General features: G+C 44.6%; 1 protein-coding gene across 1 annotated transcript in view; it reads left to right on the forward strand.

Annotated features, from left to right (window-relative positions):
- LOC127621393 (FERM domain-containing protein 3-like) overlaps positions 1 to 17836 on the forward strand; it is a 102039-nt gene extending 84203 nt beyond the window's left edge. Inside the window, exon 14 of the mRNA XM_052094963.1 lies at positions 17184 to 17836. Within this exon, the coding sequence (XP_051950923.1) occupies positions 17184 to 17836 (653 nt within the window). The remainder of the gene's footprint in view (positions 1 to 17183) is intronic.
- Positions 17837 to 22987: the final 5151 nt, after the last annotated feature.

The following is a 22987-nucleotide window of genomic DNA, read 5'->3' on the forward strand; positions in this document are numbered from 1 at the left end:
AGATAATCACGCTCTATCAGCATGTTTTCACTGTGAGTATACCAGTTTTAAACTGTTATCGTGGTGCTTTTGTAATAATGTGGCTGTCTATTTCAGAAAACAAATGTATTATATGCCTGAAAAGACAGTTTGAGTTGCTGTTTGTGTGAATGAAAACCGCATCTGCACCTAAGAATATGTGGCTATGTGCATGGGAAGATCACATTTAGATATGATGGCTTCACATATACAAGCTGTGAACTGTTATCATGGTACTTTGGTGACAGTTAGGCTGTTTGTTACATAAAATAAACATATTATGTGCTTGAAAATCTCTTTGAGTAGCTGTTTTTTGATGGAGAAAGATAGTTTTTGATGATTAACTGGCTGTTGCAGAAACACATATGTGATGCTACTCTGTGGGGCCCAGTTATTAACTGTCACATATGTGTGACTGTATGTATGAAAGGTTTAATAATCATACTAGGACACATGTACAACACATGGTGACAACATAGTACTAACTTGAATGGTCAAAACACTCACACTGGCCCCAGACCAGCTGGCCATACTTACAGTTGAACCATGTTAATAAATGTTTAATTAGGCATATATAGCTCTCACTTTAGATTAGGTCATGCAGAATGCTTAGCTAACAATTAGTCAGGGCTTTATTATGACCTTTATTAAGGGTTAATTGATTAAATAGCAAGTGATCCTAAAACATTAAGAAGTTATACATTTCTAATTCATTCAATTTTTTATATATTTATTACCTATGAATTTATGCTTTCTTAATGTTCTCATAAACACTTTTTACCACTGGTTTGCATCAACTAAAATACATTAGTTAGGAATGATTAACAAGTTGTTTACTAAGGATAAAAAAACATTATCAAGCTGCAAATACCTGTATATGAACTTATTAAACAATAATAAATAATTTGCTAAAGTAAATATAAACAAATAGCTATACATGCCTTATTCATATATTAATAATGTAGGAACACTAAATACATATTATCAATGAACTACAAACGAATGCTTCACAAATATTTTATAACCGTGTACTTATTTTAAAGTGTTACCGAGAGTGTCTGTTGTTTAATTCATTCTTTATTAAATATTTTCAATGGTTTTCAAACAAGTCTCGACTGGTGCAATGATTTGATTTGTTACACTGTTAGGGTAAGAAATGTTTAATGGAATGTTGTGGCTTCACCACAAGTTAAGCTCTATCTACAGCCAGGGCTGTAGCTGGGTATTCTGGGAACCTGAGTGTATATTGCTTTGGGTCCCTCTCCTATTAAATAATACAGTTTCGATTTTTTTTGTGGGGCCCCCCCTGGACCTGTGTACCCATAGAATCATTATCACCTTTCACACCTCTAGCTACGGCCCTGTCTACAGCATCTGTGACATGCTGTTAATTACATAGACAATCATTTAAACTCATACCGCATTTTGTAAAAACAAAAATAACATTTTTAGAAATGCACTTCCAATCCGTGTTCAAAGTGTGCTCGTGTGTACCAGTATAATTTACCAGCAATGATGCGCAATTTGTGTCACCTGTTCCTTGTGTACCTGCACAGATGTTTTCCCACTTCGAGTACTGTTTACAATGGGAGTCTGTGGGGCAAGGTATTACACTGGATTAAACATTAAAATACACCGTGTATCGAACGTATAGCCACAAGACTTTATCCACATGTTCACATGTGATTAACCTTGCCTGTGAAAAGTTATATGCAATCTATGACCATGTAAAGCCGGTAATCCCAGTAATTTGCATGAAACACAAAAGGATACCAGAAATGGACTGTTTACATAGTGGAAACTTATACACACACAAAACTGATTGCTAGCTAGAAGCCTTCATATCTGGTCATGTAATATTAATAGAATAATAGAGTCAGAGATGGTTCAGGAGACCCCAGACTAAACTCGATCTGTGTGTGTGCATGTGTTTGTCTGTGTGTGTGATGTCTAAGAGCTGTACTGTTCTCCAGAGTGTATCTTTTCTCCATTATCAGCCCCTGTGATTAACAAAGCAGTATAAATCGCTCATCCTGCATTTGGGCTGATCCGGCCCCTAATACCCTGACTTTGTGAACACTGTCCACATGTCCACTAACCAGTGGAGAGAAGGGGACATCCGGACCCCATCCAATAGTCCATTTATCACAGCATTAACCAGACGTGTCGGGACAGTGTTTGACATCATTGAACTGGAGCAGAATCCAGCAGAAGGTCATTGTGCCGTGAGTTTGAGGGGGGTTTGTAAGGAATGTGTTGAGGGGGTCGGACATGGAGGTTCTCAGAGAGGAAGGGGAGTATGGAAGGGGTGTACAAGATGCGCTGCATTGTGAAAAAGTTGCTGAGGATGTTCTACAAGATGTGAATGGGGTTCTGAATGTTGTTCTTGGTGATGGTTTGGAGGAACAGGTGGACGCCATGCGCTGTCAGGTGAAGATCACTACGCGACGCAACCTGCAGCTCCGCATGGCCAACTACACAGTGCGGGATGTCTATGTACGGCTGCTCGGCCACAGGGGAACGCATCTCACGAACCGGTATGGAAGTCACCAGAATCTGCTGAGATGATGTTTTCCAAGTTACAGGGCAGATGCTTTATCTATCAATATAGGAACACAGTTCCTACTTTTTTTGTTGTTTTTTTGAGGAGCAGCCTTGCTTCATTTTGGAATCTTAAAGGGACAGTTCACCCAAAAATGAAAATTCTGTCATCATTTATTCACCATCATGTTGTTTCAAACCTGTGTGACTTTCTGTCTTCCATGGAACACAAAAGCAGAAATTCAGTGTTTGTGTATGTTTTGCTGCATTTTCCTGGTAAAGGAAAATGGCAAATTATCAGTTCATGAACACTTGCTTTTTGCCCTGTTCCTCACACAATGCTATCTTATGACATCTAAACACTTTTACTAATAACAAGTACATTTCAAAGCTTATTCAGACATGAAGTTTTGCGGTAGGTTAACTGATAGAGCGTTGCAACGCAAAGGACCGTGTTACGAGTCCTGAAGAGCAGGTGAGTCGACACATGAGCCAAAATTGTCATAGAAGCACCACAAAATAAAGTGGTTGTTTCAGCAATTGCACATTTTACATCACATTTGCTTTTTATGACACTATCAATTTAAGGTTTAGGGCAGAGATGTAGGTTTTGCTGATTTAAAACTCAATAGAGCATTAACCCTTAAAACTTGATGTGTTTTGTGTCACTTTTAGTGCCACACAGTGGACATTTCACCTCGGAACTGAGCCACGTAAAATCATTTTACAAAAATGTCGCCACAGTCACGTATTTTTCATTAGATTAGGCTGGAAACAGAACAGTGTTTACATTCTTCAAAATGTATCCATTTAATTCCACAGAAGAATCAAATTTTAATAGAGATGTAAATATCATGATTTCAAAACTATACGTTTTATTAATTCTATGGCTACTATAAAATGTATGTATTTTTGAGCATTTTAGTTTCAAATAACATTCAAAGGCATTGACTTAATTTTAAGTTCATCATTAAGAGTAAGCTGTGTTTCTTCAGTGCAATGAGTTAGACTTGAACTTTTGGGTTATAAAAGGGTGCTCTGATTTATCCTGTTATGCTTTGTGTTTGATGATGGCTAAATAATTTCTGGTGAGATATTTGCTGTTTATCTAGTCTTTATGGGCATGTACACACTATAAAATTGAGTGACAACCACATTTTGGTAGTGAATCCCCTACATTTTCTTTCTATCTGTGTAAGATACAGGACTGACTCCTGCATTTCAGATGATTGACAAGTGATTATCATAGCAACACGGCAGCATCTCGCACCTGTGAAACATGAATTCCACCAGTTTAACCCTCGGGCAGTTGTGGATGAATCTGTATGTTCTTTGTGCTTATGCCTCCTATTGGTTGGAGTTTGTTCTGTGGAATATTTCTTGCTAAACTTTGGAGTGATTAGGGCATTTTGTTTGCACTCATGTAACAGCCAAGTGAGCCTGACTCACTGACATTCACGTGACTGTCAGAAGAACTGAGCGCCTTTTTTTGTTTGTTTTTTTGGTGTGCTGATTCCGCCTAGTGGATGGAGTTTGTTTTGGGAGGAACACACCTTTGGAACAGTTATGTGGAGGAATCTACTCATCTTTGTGTTTATCTCGCCTATTGACTGGAGTTTGTTTTGTAGTTTATTTTCTGTTGTGTAATACAGGAGCACTGGACTTGAGCAATCTGATGACAAATTTGTCACGGAGAATCTTGTATGCGTACATGGACTGTTTGAGTTTAGAGGGATGGACGCGGTTGGCGCTGTCGTGCGTGGGATTAATGCGCATGTTTTTCTTTTTTTTGGGGGGGGGGGTTGTGGTTTGTTTGTTGTTCTAATGTTGGAATGTGGTCTTTATAATTTAGTTTTTGACACTCAATCTATTTTTTGTATCTTTTGTCAAAATGTCAAATGTTAATATGAGTGGATTTTCTCTCTCCACGTGGAATGTGAATGGGTTGGAGCACCCCATAAAAAGAAGGAAGGTTACTTCTTTTCTTAAACATAAATAATATGACATTGTGTTTCTTCAAGAAATGCATCTTTCCCGCAGGAAGCTGAAAAATTTGGGAAGATATGGGATGGACTTTAGTGCTGGCTCAAGTAAGAGCAGGGGAGTCATTACATTGATAAGTAAACATCAACAATTCAAACGTTTCAAACAGATTAATGATAAATTAGGAAGAGTTTATTGTTTTAGCAGAAAATCAGGGGCAAAGCTTAAATTTGGCTAATATTTGTGCCCCTAATGCTGACGATCAGGGCTTTTTTATAGATATTGAAGGGATGTTGCAAGTCGCTGGCACCCATCATGTTTTAATATTGGGAGGAGACTTTAGTCTTTTGATGGACTCAGTCCTTGATTATAGTGAAGCAAATGTAAGACACCTAGAGCAACATTGATGCTTCACAAAATGTGTAAAGTTATTGGTCTTACAGATATTTGTAGACTATTGAACCTATCTGATAGGGTCTATAATAGTTTTTCATCTGTCCATAAGATTTGTTCTAGAAAATGTTTTTATATATATATATATATATCTTAGTCCCTCATTTTATCTGTTGTTGATTGAACAATTGGAAACATCTTAGTCTCAGATCACACACTGGTGAGTTTAGAGGTGTTGCTATATACAGAGAAGAATAAATCATATAGTTGGAACTTTAATGTATCCCTTTTGCAAAATCCTGAATTCCAACAAATGTTAAAGACTGAAATGAATGTTTATATGGAGACCAACTGGTCCTCCATATCCACTGTGGGTGTGGCTTAGGAGGCACTTAAGGCAGTTCTTAGGGGTCGGATCATACAGTATGCCACATTCATCAAAAATGCAAAGCACGAGAACTCGTGGAGATAGAAGTGAATATAAAAAATGCTGAGGCAGAGCTGAAGCACCAAATGTCTGACGGCCTCAGAGAATTGACCCAACTGAAATACAGATATAATACTATTTTGTCACGGAAGGTGGAGTTTGTCCAAAATTTTGGCTAACCGATTAAGTTATGACATCTCGTATACATATAGATCAGGTGGGGTTTATTCGAGGTCGTAGCTCTTCTGATAACATTGACATTTCATCAATATCATGTGGTCAGTGGCGAATAATCAGACTACGGTCATTGCCATCTCACTTGACTCCGAAAATGCGTTTAATATGGTTTTACGGTTGAAGGCTTTATTATTTTTTATTATAATTTTATATTAAGTTACTTTATAGACACCCGTAGTGGCTGTACAAACAAACTAATTAATTTCAGATTATTTTACTCTGGATAGGTGCACCTGGCAGGGTTGCCCTCTTGCCCCATTATTGTTCTGTCTTGCCCTGGAACCATTTGCAGCTGCAATAAGAAAGGAGGATGATTTCCAGGGTTGATGGCGGGAGGTGTGGCACATAAGCTTTTGCTTTACACAGATGATATATTTTATTATTAGTCTCCGAGCCCACTAGATCTATGCCTTGCCTCCACAGAATTATTAACTACTTCTCTAAATTCTCAAGATACGGAGTCAATTGGTCTACTTCGGAAGCTTAGTCTCTGATAGTGTAATGCCCAGTAACCACTTTTCAACCGGGCACCTTCTAGTGGCCCAAACAGGGCTTTAAGTATTTAGGCATTTTATTCCCAGTAAATTTGTGTAATTTTATCAGATAATTTTGACCCCTTAATAAAAAAGCTTTTGAGTGGTGTGAGTAGGTGGGCTTTTCATTTATCTATTATTGGGAAGGTTAATGTTATTAAAATGAATTGTATTCCAAAATTCAACTACCTGCTACATGTCTCCCTCTCTTTTTTTTTTAAGCAATTTGATCTTTATTTGGAAATGCCCCAGATTGCATTTCAACAAATTACATAGGCCGATTGACAAATGTGGGCTAGGCTTACACAAGATTTAGTTTTATTATTATGCATTTGGTCTCAGACACTTGGCTTATTGGTCACTTCCATCTGAGAGAGCCGCTCCCTGGTTTTGCATTGAACAGGAAGTTCTTGCCCCTATTTCACCATTGCAAAGCTTTTCTATCAAACTAACCAGAGAAGTTAAGCTACACCCCATTATCTCGCATATGCACTTGGTATGGACAAAAGTGTCCAGTGTGTTTAATTCAGACATTTATTTAAATGCTGCCCCACAATTATGTATTAATAAGTCCCCTTTCTGGTGGTCAGAGTGGATTGTGAGGGGGGTTTCTACGCTCGGTGTCCTTTTTTAGAGTGGAGTGTTGAGATCCTTTGATAATTTGGTTCAACATTTTCAGTGGACGTCATTCCCAGATCTCAGTTTTTTAGGTATTTACTGTTGCGCCACCTGCTCTGTACTATTTTTGGGAGTAGCATCACCCGCCTAAAGCGGCTGACACTTTGGGAGTGGTGATTACTGCTTTTGGAAAAGGTCATGAGGCATCAGTGTATTACTCCCTACTAGTTTTAGAGTCTGGGGGACGGAGTTTTAACTTTGTGGCAGGGCGTAGGGCAGGGCAGGGCCGGGTCGTGATTCCACACACCCGGCCCATAATTAGGCTGATTAAGCCCGAGAGGGATAAGGGCGAATGATGACGGCAGTGCGACCAAGATAGAGTTACGGGCACCTGCCCAACACCTGTGTGTATTTCTCTTTTTAGTGTAACGGAAAGGAGCAGGCAAGAACCGGCTTGACAATATAAATGATAGTTTAATTATAAACGTAACCAAAAAGACAACACACACCGGTGTCGGGCAGCTGCCCATAACTCTCTCTGTCACACTTCTGTCACCGAATGGGGTAGTTATTTGATGATTTTGTGGGACTCTCAGAGGGGGACTGTGGAGAGAGAGGCATAGTTTTAGAGCTTTATGATTATTATATATTTTTTATTTTTATTTTGTGTGTGTGTGTGTGTGTGTGTGTGTGTGACCACTGAGTTGTTTGTTTGGGGTCAGGGTGGGGTTCTTGATTGGGGAGTAGTAGTGGGAGTTAAATGTTGATTCATTATATGTTTTGTTTTTCTTTGTCTTCTTTGAATCAATAAATATGTTAATCACTAAAAAAAAAAAATTCAAAGCCGCTGTCGGTTACTTATGATCTGTTCTGATATATAACTCACACCTTGACTGGACTTGTTTAATTAATAATGCGGCGTAAATTGTGTTACGGGCGTCACCATATTTGAAATTTACTTTAGTCACTGTCACTATGGTTATAGTTATGTTATATAGTGTGACTTTGGGTGTTTGTTCATACAGACTGTATTCAAACTGCTACTGTAAGCTGTTGAATTAACAGGACATTTTAAAACTCATACCTGTAAGTAAATATGGTTGTCGATCCGAAATGCTGACTGTGTGAATGTAGAATGTAGATTAACCTCTAAAAGGTGAATTGACAACCGAATTTATGCTTTGTGTTTGATGACGGCTTGATAATGGCAGGTTAGATATTTGCTGTTTATATAGTCTTTATAAGTATGTAAACTACAGTAACAGGGCTGTGATAAAAGAAATTGTGGTTTATCAAATTATGAGCCGGATCTCATGACAATTATGTGACTGTGGCGATGTTTTTGCAAAAAGAACATTACGTGGTTTATTACACATATTGTGGCATAAAAGAGAGTTACAATTCCTCCCAAACAGTGCGTACATGAGTTCGAATTACAGTTCGGTTCATTTGGGTGATGTGAATGCTGTTTTCCGAGCTCGGGTGTGCACCCGGGAACCGCACCACTTAAAAAGGTGGTCAGGGGTATGGTATGTAAACTCTGATTCGGTTCGCTGCTGATATGAATGCAATCATATCCAATCGCAGAAGTGAACTGCTTGTGATGACATACAGTATAATTAGCGTCTTTGCAGGCTCCCGGTCGCAACCATTGTGGTATAACCATTTCACCTACCTATTTGTGTCCCAAATACACCACTTTCAAAGAGCAGCTCACATTCTTAACCTCTCTTGCAATGCATCCGCTGGTCGCGGCAGACAAACACTAACATTCATTGCATCATTGCACATTCAAATCATCTGCGGGAGACAAATTTTGATGGTATATCCAAAGAGACAAACTTTAATACTTCACTTAACACAGTGAAGCTGATGTCTTCTAGAGTTGTTACCTAGTTACAGTTGAAAACAGATGCCACTTGTACTCACGTTGATGATGTAATCGTACTCTGGTTTGGACCCAAATATTTGTGAACAGACCAGTGGGAGGGGGAAGTAACGAACTCTGGTTTGGTCCAAGCAATCGAACCAAGTGTGAAAGCACCCTTAATTAAAAAAAAACGACTTCCTACCCTAAACCTAAACCAATAGTGTCATAAAAACAAATGTGTGATGAAAACCACAATTACTGAAGCAGCCATGTCTCTTTTTGGTACTTCTATGAGACTTTTGGCTCATGTGTCAACTTGTTGTACAAACAATATTACCTAACAAGTCATGCACTATAGTAAAAGTGTTTATGAACTGGTAATCTGCCATTGTACTCGTGATTTGTATGAAAGTGAATAAAAGTCGTTGTTGTTGTAGCACTTCTAGTGTTCATTTCATCAGGAAAATGCAACGATACATACAATAAGCCTCGTAAAAATCATTTTGCAAAAATGTAGGTATTGTAATGTAGTTCATAGAGACTTAGGAATAGGCACTTTTGACTTGGGTCAGTAAGCAACCACCTAGACCACCATTGAAACACCCTAGCAATGCCTTAGCAAATAACCTATCATCATTGTAGCAAGTTTTGCACAGGCAAGAATAACGTTTGGTTACGTATGTAACCTCCGTTCCCCGAGGGAGGGAACGACACGTTGTGTCGGAGAAGTGACACTAGGGGTCTCTCTTGAGCGCCGATATTCACCTCTGACCTATTGAAAAGGGCCAATGAGAGTTGGCAGTCAGTATTTGCATACCCCGCCCCCGCATACGGGTATATAAGCGGGGCAAATACGGAAGTTTAGTCAGGATTTTTCTGAGGAGCCGGAAATGGCTCAGTTCAGCAACATGGCGGAGGAAAGACACAACGTGTCGTTCCCTCCCTCGGGGAACGGAGGTTACATACGTAACCAAACGTTCCCCTTCTGTCGCTCTCTCCACGTTGTGTCGGAGAAGTGACACTAGAGGACCCATTCCAATCTTGCCATGCGCTGAACCGTGTACGTGAACCGCCGATACAGAGGCGGGCAGGGATTTCATCCAGTGCCGCGCATCGTCTGTACCTGGCTGCACGTACCCTTCCCCAATGCCCCATAAGAACATCGGAATCCTTCTAGTTACCCTAGGGGGGGAACAAGGCGATGTTTGCCAACATGGGAACGGGCCAGCCTGGCTGGGCCTCTTTTCTCTCTATGTTTCTCGCATAGAGCAATCACGGCCGGGGCCCTTACACGCATATAGGGAAGGGGGTCTTCCCAGACCCTGCGGAGACCACACCTGCCCTTTTTCTCGGGGAGGAAAAGTGGTAGACACATCACACGGCCGTCTTAGGGCTCATGTGGAAAGTATGGTGCGGTGGTAGATCCAGCCTCGAAAGGGGGGAGTTGCTACAGCACGGCGATCGGGGAAGCTGTAACTACCTAAGGGAGACACGGGGGTCCGCTTGTAAGGGGACAGAACCGTGGAATTACACACAGGGGGAGTCCGAGCAGGAGGCCTTACCTGTGGAGCACCTATACCAGTACAGGGTAGCCATCAGGGTACCCGCAGTGGCTTGGGTCGGCGAGTTCCTCCGCTGAACCGCAGACCCGGAGGGCTGGGGAGGAATCGACCAGGGTCCCGACTCGGAGTGGGGCGCCCTGGGAAGAAGGTGCACTACTTTACCTTGACGTCAGGAAAAGGGCGCTGGGCGCAAGCGATCCACCCGGCCGGTCGGTCTACGTGTTACCGCGTTCTACGGGCTCGGATCTGACAAAACACGAGACGCAACCGACTCAACGCGGAGGTTGTAAAACCTCGCGAAGGTGTTGGGTGTTGCCCAACCCGCGGCTCTACAGATGTCTGCTAGGGAGGTGCCCTTGGCCAGTGCCCACGAGGACGCAACACCCCTTGTTGAGTGAGCTCGGACCCGCAAGGGTAGGGGCACGGCCTGGGTGTGATAAGCCAGTGTGATGGCGTCGACAACCCAGTGGGCGAGCCTGTGTTTGGAGACGGCATTCCCTTTCTGCCGTCCCCCAAAGCAGACAAAGAGCTGCTCAAAGCGTTTGGTGCTCTGTGTGCGGTCCAGGTAAATGCGCAGGGCGCGCACTGGACTTAGCAACGAAAGGGCTGGGTCTGCCTCCTCCCGGGGCAGCGCTTGCAGGTTCACTACCTGATCTCGGAATGGTGTGGTAGGAACCTTGGGCACATAGCCCGGTCGCGGTCTTAGGATCACAGACGTATCTGCCGGACCGAACTCCAGGCAAGTGTCGCTGACAGAGAACGCTTGCAGGTCCCCGACCCTCTTGATAGAGGCGAGCACGATCAGCAGGGCCGTCTTAAGAGAGAGGGCCCTGAGTCCAATTGATTCAAGCGGCTCGAAGGGTGGTCTCTGGAGACCTGTCAAGACTACCGAGAGATCCCAGGAGGGAACTAGGCCTGGCCGAGAGGGATTCAACCTCCGGGCGCCTCTCAGGAACCTGAGGATCAGGTCGTGCTTACCCAAAGACTTGCCGTCTACAGGATCGTGGTGGGCGGCAATGGCGGCATGGTAGGTAGGAACAGGAGCACTGACTTGATCGCGCATCTCTGCGGGTCTTCAGTTCGGGAAGAACACCAATCTGCGAACAAGCGCCACTTTAGGGCGTAAAGGTGCCTGGTAGAGGGGACTCTGGCTTGGTTGATTGTATTCACAACGGTCGCTGGTAAGCCGGCTAGCTCTTCAGTATCCCGTCCAGGGACCAAACGTGGAGGTTCCAGAGGTCTGGGCGCGGGTGCCAGAGTGTGTCCCGTCCCTGAGAGAGGAGGTCCTTTCTCAGGGGAATTTGCCAGGGAGGAGCTGTCGCGAGAAGTCTGAGTTCCGAGAACCAAGTCCGAGTGGGCCAGTAGGGGGCCACTAACGTGACTTGCTCCTCGTCCTCCCTGACCTTGCACAGCACCGGTGCAAGAAGGCTCACTGGGGGAAATGCGTACTTGCGCAGCCCCAAGGGCCAGCTGTGTGCCAGCGCGTCTGTCCCGAGGGGAGCCTCTGTTAGGGCGTACCAGAGCGGGCAGTGGGAGGTTTCCTGGGAGGCAAACAGGTCTACCTGGGCCTTGCCAAACCGTTCCCAAATCAGCTGGACTGACTGGGGGTGAAGCCTCCACTCCCCACCGGGCAGGCGTTGTCATGATAGCGTGTCCGCTACGACGTTGAGCTTGCCGGGGATGTGAGTGGCACTTGAGTCGCTGCTGGCTCCATAGGAGGAGACGGCGGGCGAGTTGTGACATGTGGCGGGAGCGTACGCCGCCTTGGCGATTTATGTACGCCACCACCGTGGTGCTGTCCAATCTCACGAGGACATGTTTGTCCCGAACTAACGGGAGGAACTTCCTGAGAGCGAGAAGGATGGTCAGCAACTCCAGGCAATTGATGTGCCAACGCAACGGGGCCCCTTTCCAATGGCCCGCTGCTGCGTGCCCACTGCACACGGCACCCCACCCGGACCGGGAGGCGTCGGTTGTGACCAGAACGCGTCGGGACACCTGCTGCAGGGGCACTCCTACCCGTAAAAAGCAGAGGTCTGTCCAGGGTCGGAGTGTTTTGAGGCAGGTGGGGGTGATCCTTACCCGATGCGTGCCGTGGTGCCATGCTTGTCTCGGGACTCGAGTCTGGAGCCAGTGCTGGAGTGGTCTCATATGCATCAACCCCAGCGGCGCGACCGCCGCGGAGGACGCCATATGCCCCAGGAGCCTCTGGAAAAGTTTTAGAGGGACCACTGTGCCTGGCTTGAAGGAAGCGAGGCAGTCCAGCACCGACTGAGCACGCTCGCTCGTGAGACGTGCTGTCATTGAGACTGAGTCTAACTCCAACCCGAGAAAAGAGATGCTCTGAACCGGAGTGAGCTTGCTCTTTTCCCAGTTGACCTGAAGCCCCAAACGGCTGAGGTGCCGGAGCATCTGGTCTCTGTGTGTGCATAGTAATTCTCGAGAGTGTGCTAGGATGAGCCAGTCGTCGAGGTAGTTGAGAATGCGGATGCCGGCTACTCGTAGCGGGGCAAGGGCCGCCTCTGCAACCTTCGTGAAGAGGCAAGGGGACAGATACAGGCCGAAGGGGAGGACTTTGTACTGAAATGCCTGGCCGTTGAACATGAACCGTAAGAAGGGTCGGTGTCGTGGCAGAATTGAGACGTGGAAGTACGCGTCCTTCAGGTCTACCGCTGCGAACCAATCTAGATGCTGAACGCCAGCCAGAATATTTCTCTGCGTGAGCATTTTGAATGGGAGTTTTAACAAGGCCCGATTGAAAACTCGCAGGTCCAGGATTGGTCGTAAGCCGCCGCCTTTCTTGGGTACAATGAAGTAAGGGCTGTAGAAATCCTTCCTCATTTCGGTTGGTGGGACGGGCTCCACCCCTTAGCCCCTTGGCTAAGAGGGTCGCGATTTCCGTGCGCAGGGAACTGGCATGCTCGCCGTGTACTGCGGAAAAGCGGACGCCCCTGAAGGGGGGTGGGAGCCGGGCAAACTGAATTGCGTAACCGAGTCGAATGGTCCGGTGCAGCCAGCATAATGCGTTGGGAAGCGAAAGCCATGTTTCCCAGCTCTGCGCTAGGGGCACCAAAGGGACAAGTATTTTGGACGTACCCGGCGGGGCCTCGCAGCGGGGCGGAACAGGTAGTGCAGCGTCGGGCGGCTTCGTTGCGGCCTGAGGCTGAGGTGCTGAGAGTAGACTCAAAGCACTTACCTTGCTCCGCGCACCCGGCAGGGGGCGGGTTCGTGACTGAGGAGGAGGTCTGATGCTGGCGTCCTCTGGACTCGTCTGAACCGGCCGGCCGGGGGACAGTCGTGGGCAGGCGGAAGGCGGGATCGCCGCGTCCGGTGTACCGGGACTGTCGTAATCTGAAAGCAGATTGCCGTGAGAACGGCATTTGGGGGCCAGGTGACCCAGAGGCAAAGGAAATAGCTCTTTTATTGAGAATGTGGGTACCACAGCCCCCGTCAGGGGGTGTGGCAAATGAAAAAACAAAGGATTCTCCTCCCGGCCCTCCACCGGGGGACAGAGCGGTCTTACCACCTCCGGAGCTAATGTCTTCGGCTCTGGGTCGGCTGTCTCAGGAACGCTTGGGAGCCTTCCGGGTCCTAGAGGGGGTTCGTGAGACAGGGGGGCGTGCGCTGCCTGCGGGGTGCTCGATGCTGGGGCTGAGAGCTGGGCCCGGGTTGAGGCGGAGCAGGAGCTGGTTTCTTCGCAGGGGGATGCCCTCTGCGGGTAGACGGGGCGGGGCCTGTAGCGGCAGGTCTGCGGCGGGGCATGATGTGACTGATGGCCTCCGTCTGCTTCTTCACCGCGGAGAACTGTTGGGCGAAGTCCTCAATGGTGTCGCCGAAAAGGCCAATCTGGGAGACAGGTGCGTCCAGGAAGCGGCTCTTATCAGCCTCACGCATCTCGACCAGGTTGAGCCAAAGATGGCATTCCTGGACCACTAGGGTGGCCATCGTCTGTCCGAGTGCCTGCGCTGTGGCCTTCATCGCTCTCAGGGCAAGGTCGGTCGCTGAGCGCAGTTCCTGCAGCACATCAGGATCAGGACCACCCCCGTGCATGTTTCTGAGAGCTTTGGCCTGGTGGACTTGCAGGAGGGCCATCGCATGCAGGGCGGAGGCAGCGCGTCCAGCCGCACTGTAGGCCCGCATCGTCCTCAATCCCGTGGGAAGAAGGAGCAATGCGGGGTGCAGCTGGGGTGGCTTGCCTTCTGTTGAAAGCAAGCCTCGACCGCAACATGGTCATCCACAAACGCCGCCTCGGTGTGATAGCGGCCCAAACACACGAGACAGCGCCTGTGGCCGTCTGAAGCAGGGAGGCTTCTACCGCATCCAGGAACGACACAGGGGCGGAAGGGCATCTTGAAAAAGACGCGTCCTGAAAAGGACGTTCAACGCCGCTGTGTTTGCTCTTTTAGAGAAATTTGCTCTTTTAGGGAAATTTGCTCTTTTAATACACAGTGTGTGTGTGTGTGTGTCTGCGCTGTCGAAGCGCTCAGGGGCAACAATGCACGCTGTGCAAAGTAGGAGAAAGCCACTGTTGTGCGCCGTCAAATCCAACAGCAGGCAGATCGTCAGAGAAACGGGAACGTTCAGGCTTCTGTATTCTCGCAGCAGACTGCAAACAGACCATCGGCTCCAAAGAAATTTTCTGACTAAACTTCCGTATTTGCCCCGCTTATATACTCGTATGCGGGGGCGGGGTATGCAAATACTGACTGCCAACTCTCATTGGCCCTTTTCAATAGGTCAGAGGTGAATATCGGCACTCAAGAGAGACCCCTAGTGTCGCTTCTCCGACACAACGTGGAGAGAGCGACAGAAGGGGAACTCATATTTTACAAAAAATAAAAAAATAAAGCAAAACAAAATCTAGTTTTAACTACTTTGACTTCTTGTCAAATCATATAAATTTGGGGGAAGGAAACGGATTTCAAATAATTTTTTAAGAGACAGTATGACGTCCATCTCTTTTCTTGTCCATGTCTTTCACATTCTTTAGGAAAATCACCTTCAGATTTAGTTACTGTTGTCTAAATGTTGCCATGGTAGCAGTGATGGTCTGTAGCCAGCGACAACTCTTGCCTTCTACTAGGCTAAATGGCTCTTTATATGTGTCACTATGGCGACATCTCTCATCTAGTCCCTTAAATGTGTTTCTATAAAAGGAATTAATTGGATAACTCCTGAATATCCAATTTGTCAAGATTAATGTTTGATTTAAAGCACTATTAAATGCCTGCCAGTGCCAATGCGCTGAAATCCAGTATGCCTTCTCAGTGACGGCTCAGTGATTTTAATTAGTCTTGACCTGTGGAATTAATGATTTCAACATCAAACCCAACAATTCAGCTTTTTGTGTGAAGAGACTTTTTTCAATAGTACTTTAAAATATTATTGTGAAATGATGAGATGGTTATTTTAAATTACATTGCCAAGTCAGAGTTGTGTGTGTTTGGGAATAGTTGCATGGAGCAGCATCGACGTCAGTGACAACTTAGCCTGGAGACTTGTCTTAATCCACACTACCCAGGCAGCTGGGTCTAAATTTAGACCTGATTTGTCCAAAGAGCACAGACTACAGCCGTTTGAACACACATACAAACAAATACACACTATGCACATGATGGGCCTCATTCATGACGAGCAGAATACATTTTTGTGCAAAGCATTCGTAAAGCCATTTTTTATTAAATGGCTGCATTCATGAATGTTTTCTTATTTACACCTGCGTAAATCATGTGTAAATCTGAATGTTCTGTGTTCTTTCAGGCAAACTGCTATTGCTACATTTTGTGTATGAAAAGTGAAATTAAAATTGATCATTGCCGTAATAACTGGCATACATTAGTAAAGAAAGGGTTGGGTTTTAAGGGTTTATCTTTTTTTAACATTTAATTTATAATTATTTTAATTGTTGATTATTTCTAACACTTTCATAAATTTTGTTGCATTTTCAGCTTGTTTACAAGCCATTCTTTTCAAGAAATTTGCTTAAGACACGAAAGTGGCATATGTGTACTCTGTAAGCAGCATGCCCTTTTCTCCAGCAAAGGAGATATAGCATAATTTCCTCGCAATACTGTTGTAAATAACTGTCTTGGCCCTTCAGTACAACTTTGTCTTTTGTTTTCTTAAACCCTTATATGTCTTACTTATGAGGTCCAGTATTATCTCCTTTGTACAAAAGGTTGGATTGTGTTGCTTCCATGGAAACACACAATACTCTTTGGAAAATGTTCAAATGCTGGATAACATGCTCATTACGTTTTGTGGAGTCCATGCCAGTTCGAATGAACACAAATGGTTGTGCTGATAATATAATTTGTTTGAAAAATCAAGTTTCATTTTCTTTCTAATTAGAAGAATGACAAATATAAGCATTTTTAACAGTGGTCTCAGACTGATGTGTAATTTCAGCCTGATCCCAATGTGAATTCAGCAACAGTAGGTCAAAACTTCTGCTGCTGAAATCGGTCTGTTCTTACCGAAATTGGTATCACTGCTCCCCAGTGGACAAAGCTGGAAGTTTCCGGGTGAAATGCCCAAAGAAGGGTGCCAAAAGTAAGTTGTATAGCAGATATTTTTTTAGTTATGTAAATGATGTAATACAATCGAAAGCAAAGCATATTTTACATAACTCTACCCCCAAACCCCAATCCTAAACCTAACCATCAATGGTGGAAAATTTCATTTTATAGCAAAAATGCAACTTCTAAATCACACTCACTGATGTTTATGTGAACAAGATTACTTCCTGGTTTAGATGGGACCAGAACCCATGTTTCAGAGGCTGTCAGGAGCAGCACTTTAAAAGGTCAACAGGTTTGAATTAATGTGAAATTGTTTGATTGGAGATGGTGCTTGTTAGTATGTCAGCAGAATGGGGTTTATGTCAAGATCCCGGAATATTCGGTAGCAACATGTTGAGTTCTTGTTTGATCATGTTGATATTTTTCAAAAATGTGCACAATCAACCTTAACACATAAGGCAACTTTTATTCACTCTGCAGGACTCTCGGCTTTGAAAGACTCGGTTCATCTCTCCCCATTGAAACAGTCAGTCACGCCTGAGGAGGTGGAAATAGAAGAGCGAGAAAACCATGTTCAGGAGAGACGAGAGGACATGACGGCAAATAGGACAAGAGTAGATGAGGAGAGGAGAGAGCTACATGCAGACACTGAAGACGATGTGGCCGGCACTTTCACTATCTCAGACACAGCGTATAACCCCACTGCTAGTCTGGTGCCGACTCCAGTTGAGGAGGGCCAGGGTAGCTTAGACCTGCTGTTCCAGAGTCCTGCATGCTTGCTGAAGGAGCTTCACACTGATCCAGAGATGCAGGCTGAGCTACAAGCCGAGAGGGAGCGGGAACTGGCCAGAGAGGCCTTTCGCCAATCCTTGTGCAGCTCGTCAAGCGGACGGCAGCAGATGCAGGCCTGTCTACACAGTGCCGCCCGACTAGTGGTGATGGCAACTGGTCTTCTCATGGTTCTTCTTCCTCTTCTCCTCGTACTGTTGGAATCAGACCTGGACATCTCATTCCTGCATGACATTCGGCAGACGCCAGAGTTCAAGCAGTTCCACTATGAGTACTACTGCCCTCTGCGCCGCTGGTTTCTCTGCAAACTCGAACTTATTGTGGAGCAGCTATGGGGGGACTGAGGCACACAGGGAAGGGGGGTGGGGGTTGATGAAGAAGACAGTTTTGCTCTCCTACATCAAGTTTCTTTGTTCTGATTCACATATTTTGCAAGTCAAACTCATAATTCTGTTAAACCACATGTTTGTTTAGGGATGGATGTTGAAGTTTTTGTAGCAGTAATTGAGATTGGACAAGTCTCCTAAGGTCTTTAGCTGTAGCAGTAGCAGAGGACAGCAGCTGGGTATACAAAAGGGAATTTATTGATGCAGTCAGCTTCATGAACGGAAAAAGCAAAGTATAGTGCTGATAGAAATGCATTGGAACATAATATTTCAAATTGATAGTGGATATGAAAGCCATTTCAATATATTTCATTCATTTCACATGAACAAAACAAACAATCAAAACGGTATCTGTTTCAGGATTTAGTACTGGGTCATTCTCAGGAAATTTGTAACTGAAAATTTTGTGTCAGGGTACAAGAACTTTACTCCAATACTAAATACACTCACTTAGTTCTTTATCAGGAACACTATGGTCCTAATAAAGTGCCCAACATGGTATTCTGCAGTTGTAGCCTCAAGGTTCGACGTGTTGTGTATTCTGAGATGCTATTCTGCTCACTACAATTCTACAGAGGGTTTACCTGAGTAAACCCTCTGTCTGAAATTACCGTAGACTTTCTGTCAGCTTGAACCAGTCTGGCCATTCTCCGTTAACCTCTCTCATCAACAAGACGTTTCTGTCCACAGAACTGCCGCTCACTAGATATTTTTTTGTTTTGGCACCATTCTGAGTAAACTCTAAATATTGTTGTGCATGAAAATCCCAGGAAACAGCAGTTAAAGAAATACTCAAATCAGCCCATCTGGCACCAACAATCATGCAATGGTTGAAATCACTGCGATCACATTTCTCCCCATTATTTTGGTTGATGTGAACATTATCTGAAACTCCTGACCCGTATCTGAATGGTTTTATGCATTGCTGCCACAAGATTGGCTGATTACATAATCGCATAATTACAGTAAGTAGGTGTACAGGCATTCCTAATAAAGTGCTTAGTGAGTGTAATCTGATACTGTAATCCTTAACATAATCTTTAGATTTAACACTTTTTAGGAAATCTAATCAGATTTTTTTGGATTAGTAATTTTTATTAAAACATAATTTTATGTATATTATCTATTTACACCTTTTATTAAACATTAATACAAATGAAATAAAAACTTGATAGATAGTGTATTCAATAGGCAATCATGTAATTAATAAAAAGTAACTGTAATCTGATTACACCTATTTAAATGTATATAATCTAATTATATTTATTTGATTTTTGTAATCTGATAATGTATTCCAGATTACATGTAGTGGATTATTACTCAACACTGCTTGCAAAGGACCAAGTTATATATCGTTACTAACCCTAAGTGCTAAATTATTTCAACCCTGTCACAGTAAGTCTGAAATTTCAGTTTTATTTTAAGGTTCTTTAGTATTACAAACAAGCCGTTGTTAAATGTATCAAACTATGTGATTATTTGGCCATCATGTTAATGATTATGTTAATATATTAATTATACATAAATCATGTGGACACACATAGCACCCAAAAGACATAGTTTTCTGAAAATGACCCTACTATATATACTCATCCATTTGAACTCATTTTAAGGTTTGACCCATTCAACTTTCATAACAACAAATGTCAAAATGTAAAAGATGCACGGTCAGGTAAACAACTTCACCAAATTAAGACTTTTTATTTCTTAAAAATAAAATCACAGCCTTTTTAAGATAAGCGAATTCTGACCTCATAATACTGTATTGGAACAAAGCTTTTTTACACACTATAAACAAACACACACACACACACACACACACACACACACACACACACACACACACACACACACACATATGAGAGAGGTCAAGTGATACATGCTAAAACTTAATATCTGTTTTTAAAATTTTATAAATTTTTATGTGATGCTCACAGTTATATTTTCAGCAAAAAAGTTATCTTATTTAAGGAGGTGGTAAAGGAGTTAAAATGTTTATTATCACCAACAATTTACCTTAAAACACTGTGCTGTGGTTTTTATATAATATAGCACAAAATTTAAAGCATTGATTTTATTTTATTTTTTTAAGATTTTTAGATGTCATCTATAGCATCTGTAACTGGGCAAACAGAGGATGGTGATATATTTGAGAGGATCTTGCATAACTAATCACTGTTTTCACACAACATAACTACTTCACTACATAAATACAGTGGATGAAAAAAAGACATCCACTCTTACCCAATTAAATACAGATTTAATCTAAGGCTACTTGTGATGCAAATTTGATGATATATCACATTATTTGCTGATGTAAAAGCAAAAGGGCTAATGACATATTTCTGTCAAACTGAATCATACTCAGAGTTTAAACAAGTTTTCCACTGGGATGTCCCGATATCAATACTGGTTACAGAATCGGGTACCGATACCGCGTATGTAGTTGTACTCCAGCTCCTAAAAATGCTCCAATACCAAAAACCGATACCATCTGACGTATGAATGTCATTACGTATTTAGGGCACAACTTAAAATCACGTTATGTCCTAGAGTGATTTATTAAACTGCAAAAGCTGTGATTAAATGAGATAAACAGTTTGCATGTGCAGCACTTTAAATGTGAGTGCTTGTGAATGTTTTGCTTGCATAGACACAAAGTGCTCATAACTTTTAAATATCCATGGATCATACACAGAAAACCCCATCATGAGCATCGCACCCTCTTTTTGCTGCAGATGACATTAAACAGAGTGCTAATTAATTTTGTAGTGTGAGGAACATACAGACTACATATGTATTTCATTAAATAGCAGCCCTTTGAAGTTTAATAATTACACTGGGTCACGTAGCGACTGCCGTGAGAAGCTACTGTCATAACTTCAGAGCTCTTTGGTCATAACAACACGAACACTTCAAAATAAAAGCTTTTACATTTAATAAAATTTAATTGAGGGGGGAAATTGTGACAGAAATAGATCACTACTGTATAGTTATGTAATATTCACTGTAATACTAACAATAATAAGAATTATTATTATAAATCAATTGTAATTTTATTATATTTAAGAAAAATTTCACATCTGTGATGCTCTGTTATGCAGCACTTTATTTGACAAAAATATCTCCAATGTTGTATTTAGGATTGTGCTGTGAGTTCCCCTTCTTTCACTCACTTGACGTTGTGTCGAATGTTGTGACACAAGGGGTCTTTCTTGAGGGCCTCACGCACCTCTGGATTTGAGAAAAGGCCAGTGAGAAATTGGCAGACAGAATTTGCATGTCCCGCCCCCGGACATACGGGTATAAAGGGAAGCGGACGTGCATCTGTCAGTCAGATTTTTTCTTAGGAGCCGAGGGGTTGTGCAGCAGCAAGCTGAGTCTCACTACTGCTCCACTCACCTCTACAAGCAGAGCATTGCTGTTGGATCTACGGCACGTTACCTTCGGCTGCCCAGTCTGAGGCTGATGCGCAGATGTCCGACATACATTCCCGGGCTGGATTCCCGGGCGTCGGGTTGGACTGGAACCGTCCGTCCTCCCAACAGCCTTCACGGCTTGACGATTGGTACCTTGGGTCAGGGAGCTGCTCCCAGCCACGCCACGCCACACAACCCCCAACCCCTGGGACCTTTGTTCCCGGAAGTGCATGACGAGCTGATGAGGTCATGGAGGACACCTTTCACTGCCCGGAACCGACCTCCTCACTCGTCCGCTCTCACTGCCCTTAAGGGGCGGCCCACGGGTACACAGAGGTCCTCCAAGTGGACAGAGCGGTTGCGATCCACCTGTGCCCCGAGAACGCGCCACCTGGTGGGATCGCCTGGTACTCCCCTCCATGGCCTGTAGAATGACATCGTCACTGACCTCGAAAGCCTATAGCGCCACTGGTCAGGCCGCCTCCGCCCGACATGCCATGGCTCTCCTGCAGGTCCACCAAGCCAAGGCACTCTAAGAACTGCACCTGGGTAGTCCCGACCACGACGTGCTGCAGGAACTGCGCTCTGCCACCGACCTCGCTCTCAGAGCCACGAAGGTCACAGCACGGGTACTCGGGCAGGCGATGGCCACCCTTGTGGTCCAGGAACGGCACCTCTGGCTGAACATGGTCGAGATGCGCAATGTTGACAAGGCCCACTATCTCAACGCCCCCATCTCCCAGCTTGGCCTCTTCGTCGGCGACTTCACCCAGCAGTTTTCGGAGGTAAAGAGGTACATCATGCCACGGCGCCAGCTCAGCGCAGCCCGCGCCCCGTCTGCCTGAGAGGGCATCCCCCTGCGTCCTAGAAACAGCCAGCTCTGCCTCAACCCGGGCCCAGTTCTCAGCCCCGCAAGCGGCGTACGCCCCCCATCTCCAGGACCCCCTCTAGGACCCGGAAAGTCAGATGTTCACTCCGGAGCTGGTATCAGGACCACTCCGTCCCCCGGTGGAGGGCCCCTTATTTTCCCTTATTTTCTTTTGCCGCACCCCCTTCGGGCTGCGGTAACCACACTGTCAATAAAAGAGCAATTTCCTCACTCCCTGGGTCATCTAGCCAGTACGTGCCGTTCTTAGGGCACCCCGGCACCAAAATCCTACAGTCCCGGTTCCCCGGACGCAGTTACCTCTCCTCTGGACCCGCGACTGCCCATCCCCGGCAGGCTAGCGCTGACGAGTTCCGAAGACGTCCCTATAGGACCTCCTCCTCAGTCTCCAAACCGCCCCCTACCAGGTGCGCGGAGCAAGGTAAGTGCTTTGAGTCTTTTCTCAGCACCCAAGCATCGGGACACGCTCTTGCCTCCCGACGCATTATTACCTGCTTCCCCCGCTACGAAGATATTTTATGCTCTAAATATTTTACCGCTTTATGCTCTATGACGAGAAACATAGAGAGAGAAAAGGCCACGGCTGGCCGGCTTTCTCCCATGGTAGTCATGTCGCCTATTCCCCCCTTAGGGGTGCTGGGAACCTAGGTCTGTATATGACACCTTTTTCTGGGGGCAATGGGGAGGGTTATGTGCGGCCGATACAGCTGCTTCTAGCACGCAGTAGCTTGCTTGCACCTTTGTCTTAGTTCACATAACACGGTCTTGTGCATGGTGTTTTTAAATGGGATCCCTTGTGTTACA

This window comes from Xyrauchen texanus, chromosome 27 (genome assembly GCF_025860055.1).
Source record: "Xyrauchen texanus isolate HMW12.3.18 chromosome 27, RBS_HiC_50CHRs, whole genome shotgun sequence".
Lineage (NCBI taxonomy): Eukaryota > Metazoa > Chordata > Actinopteri > Cypriniformes > Catostomidae > Xyrauchen > Xyrauchen texanus.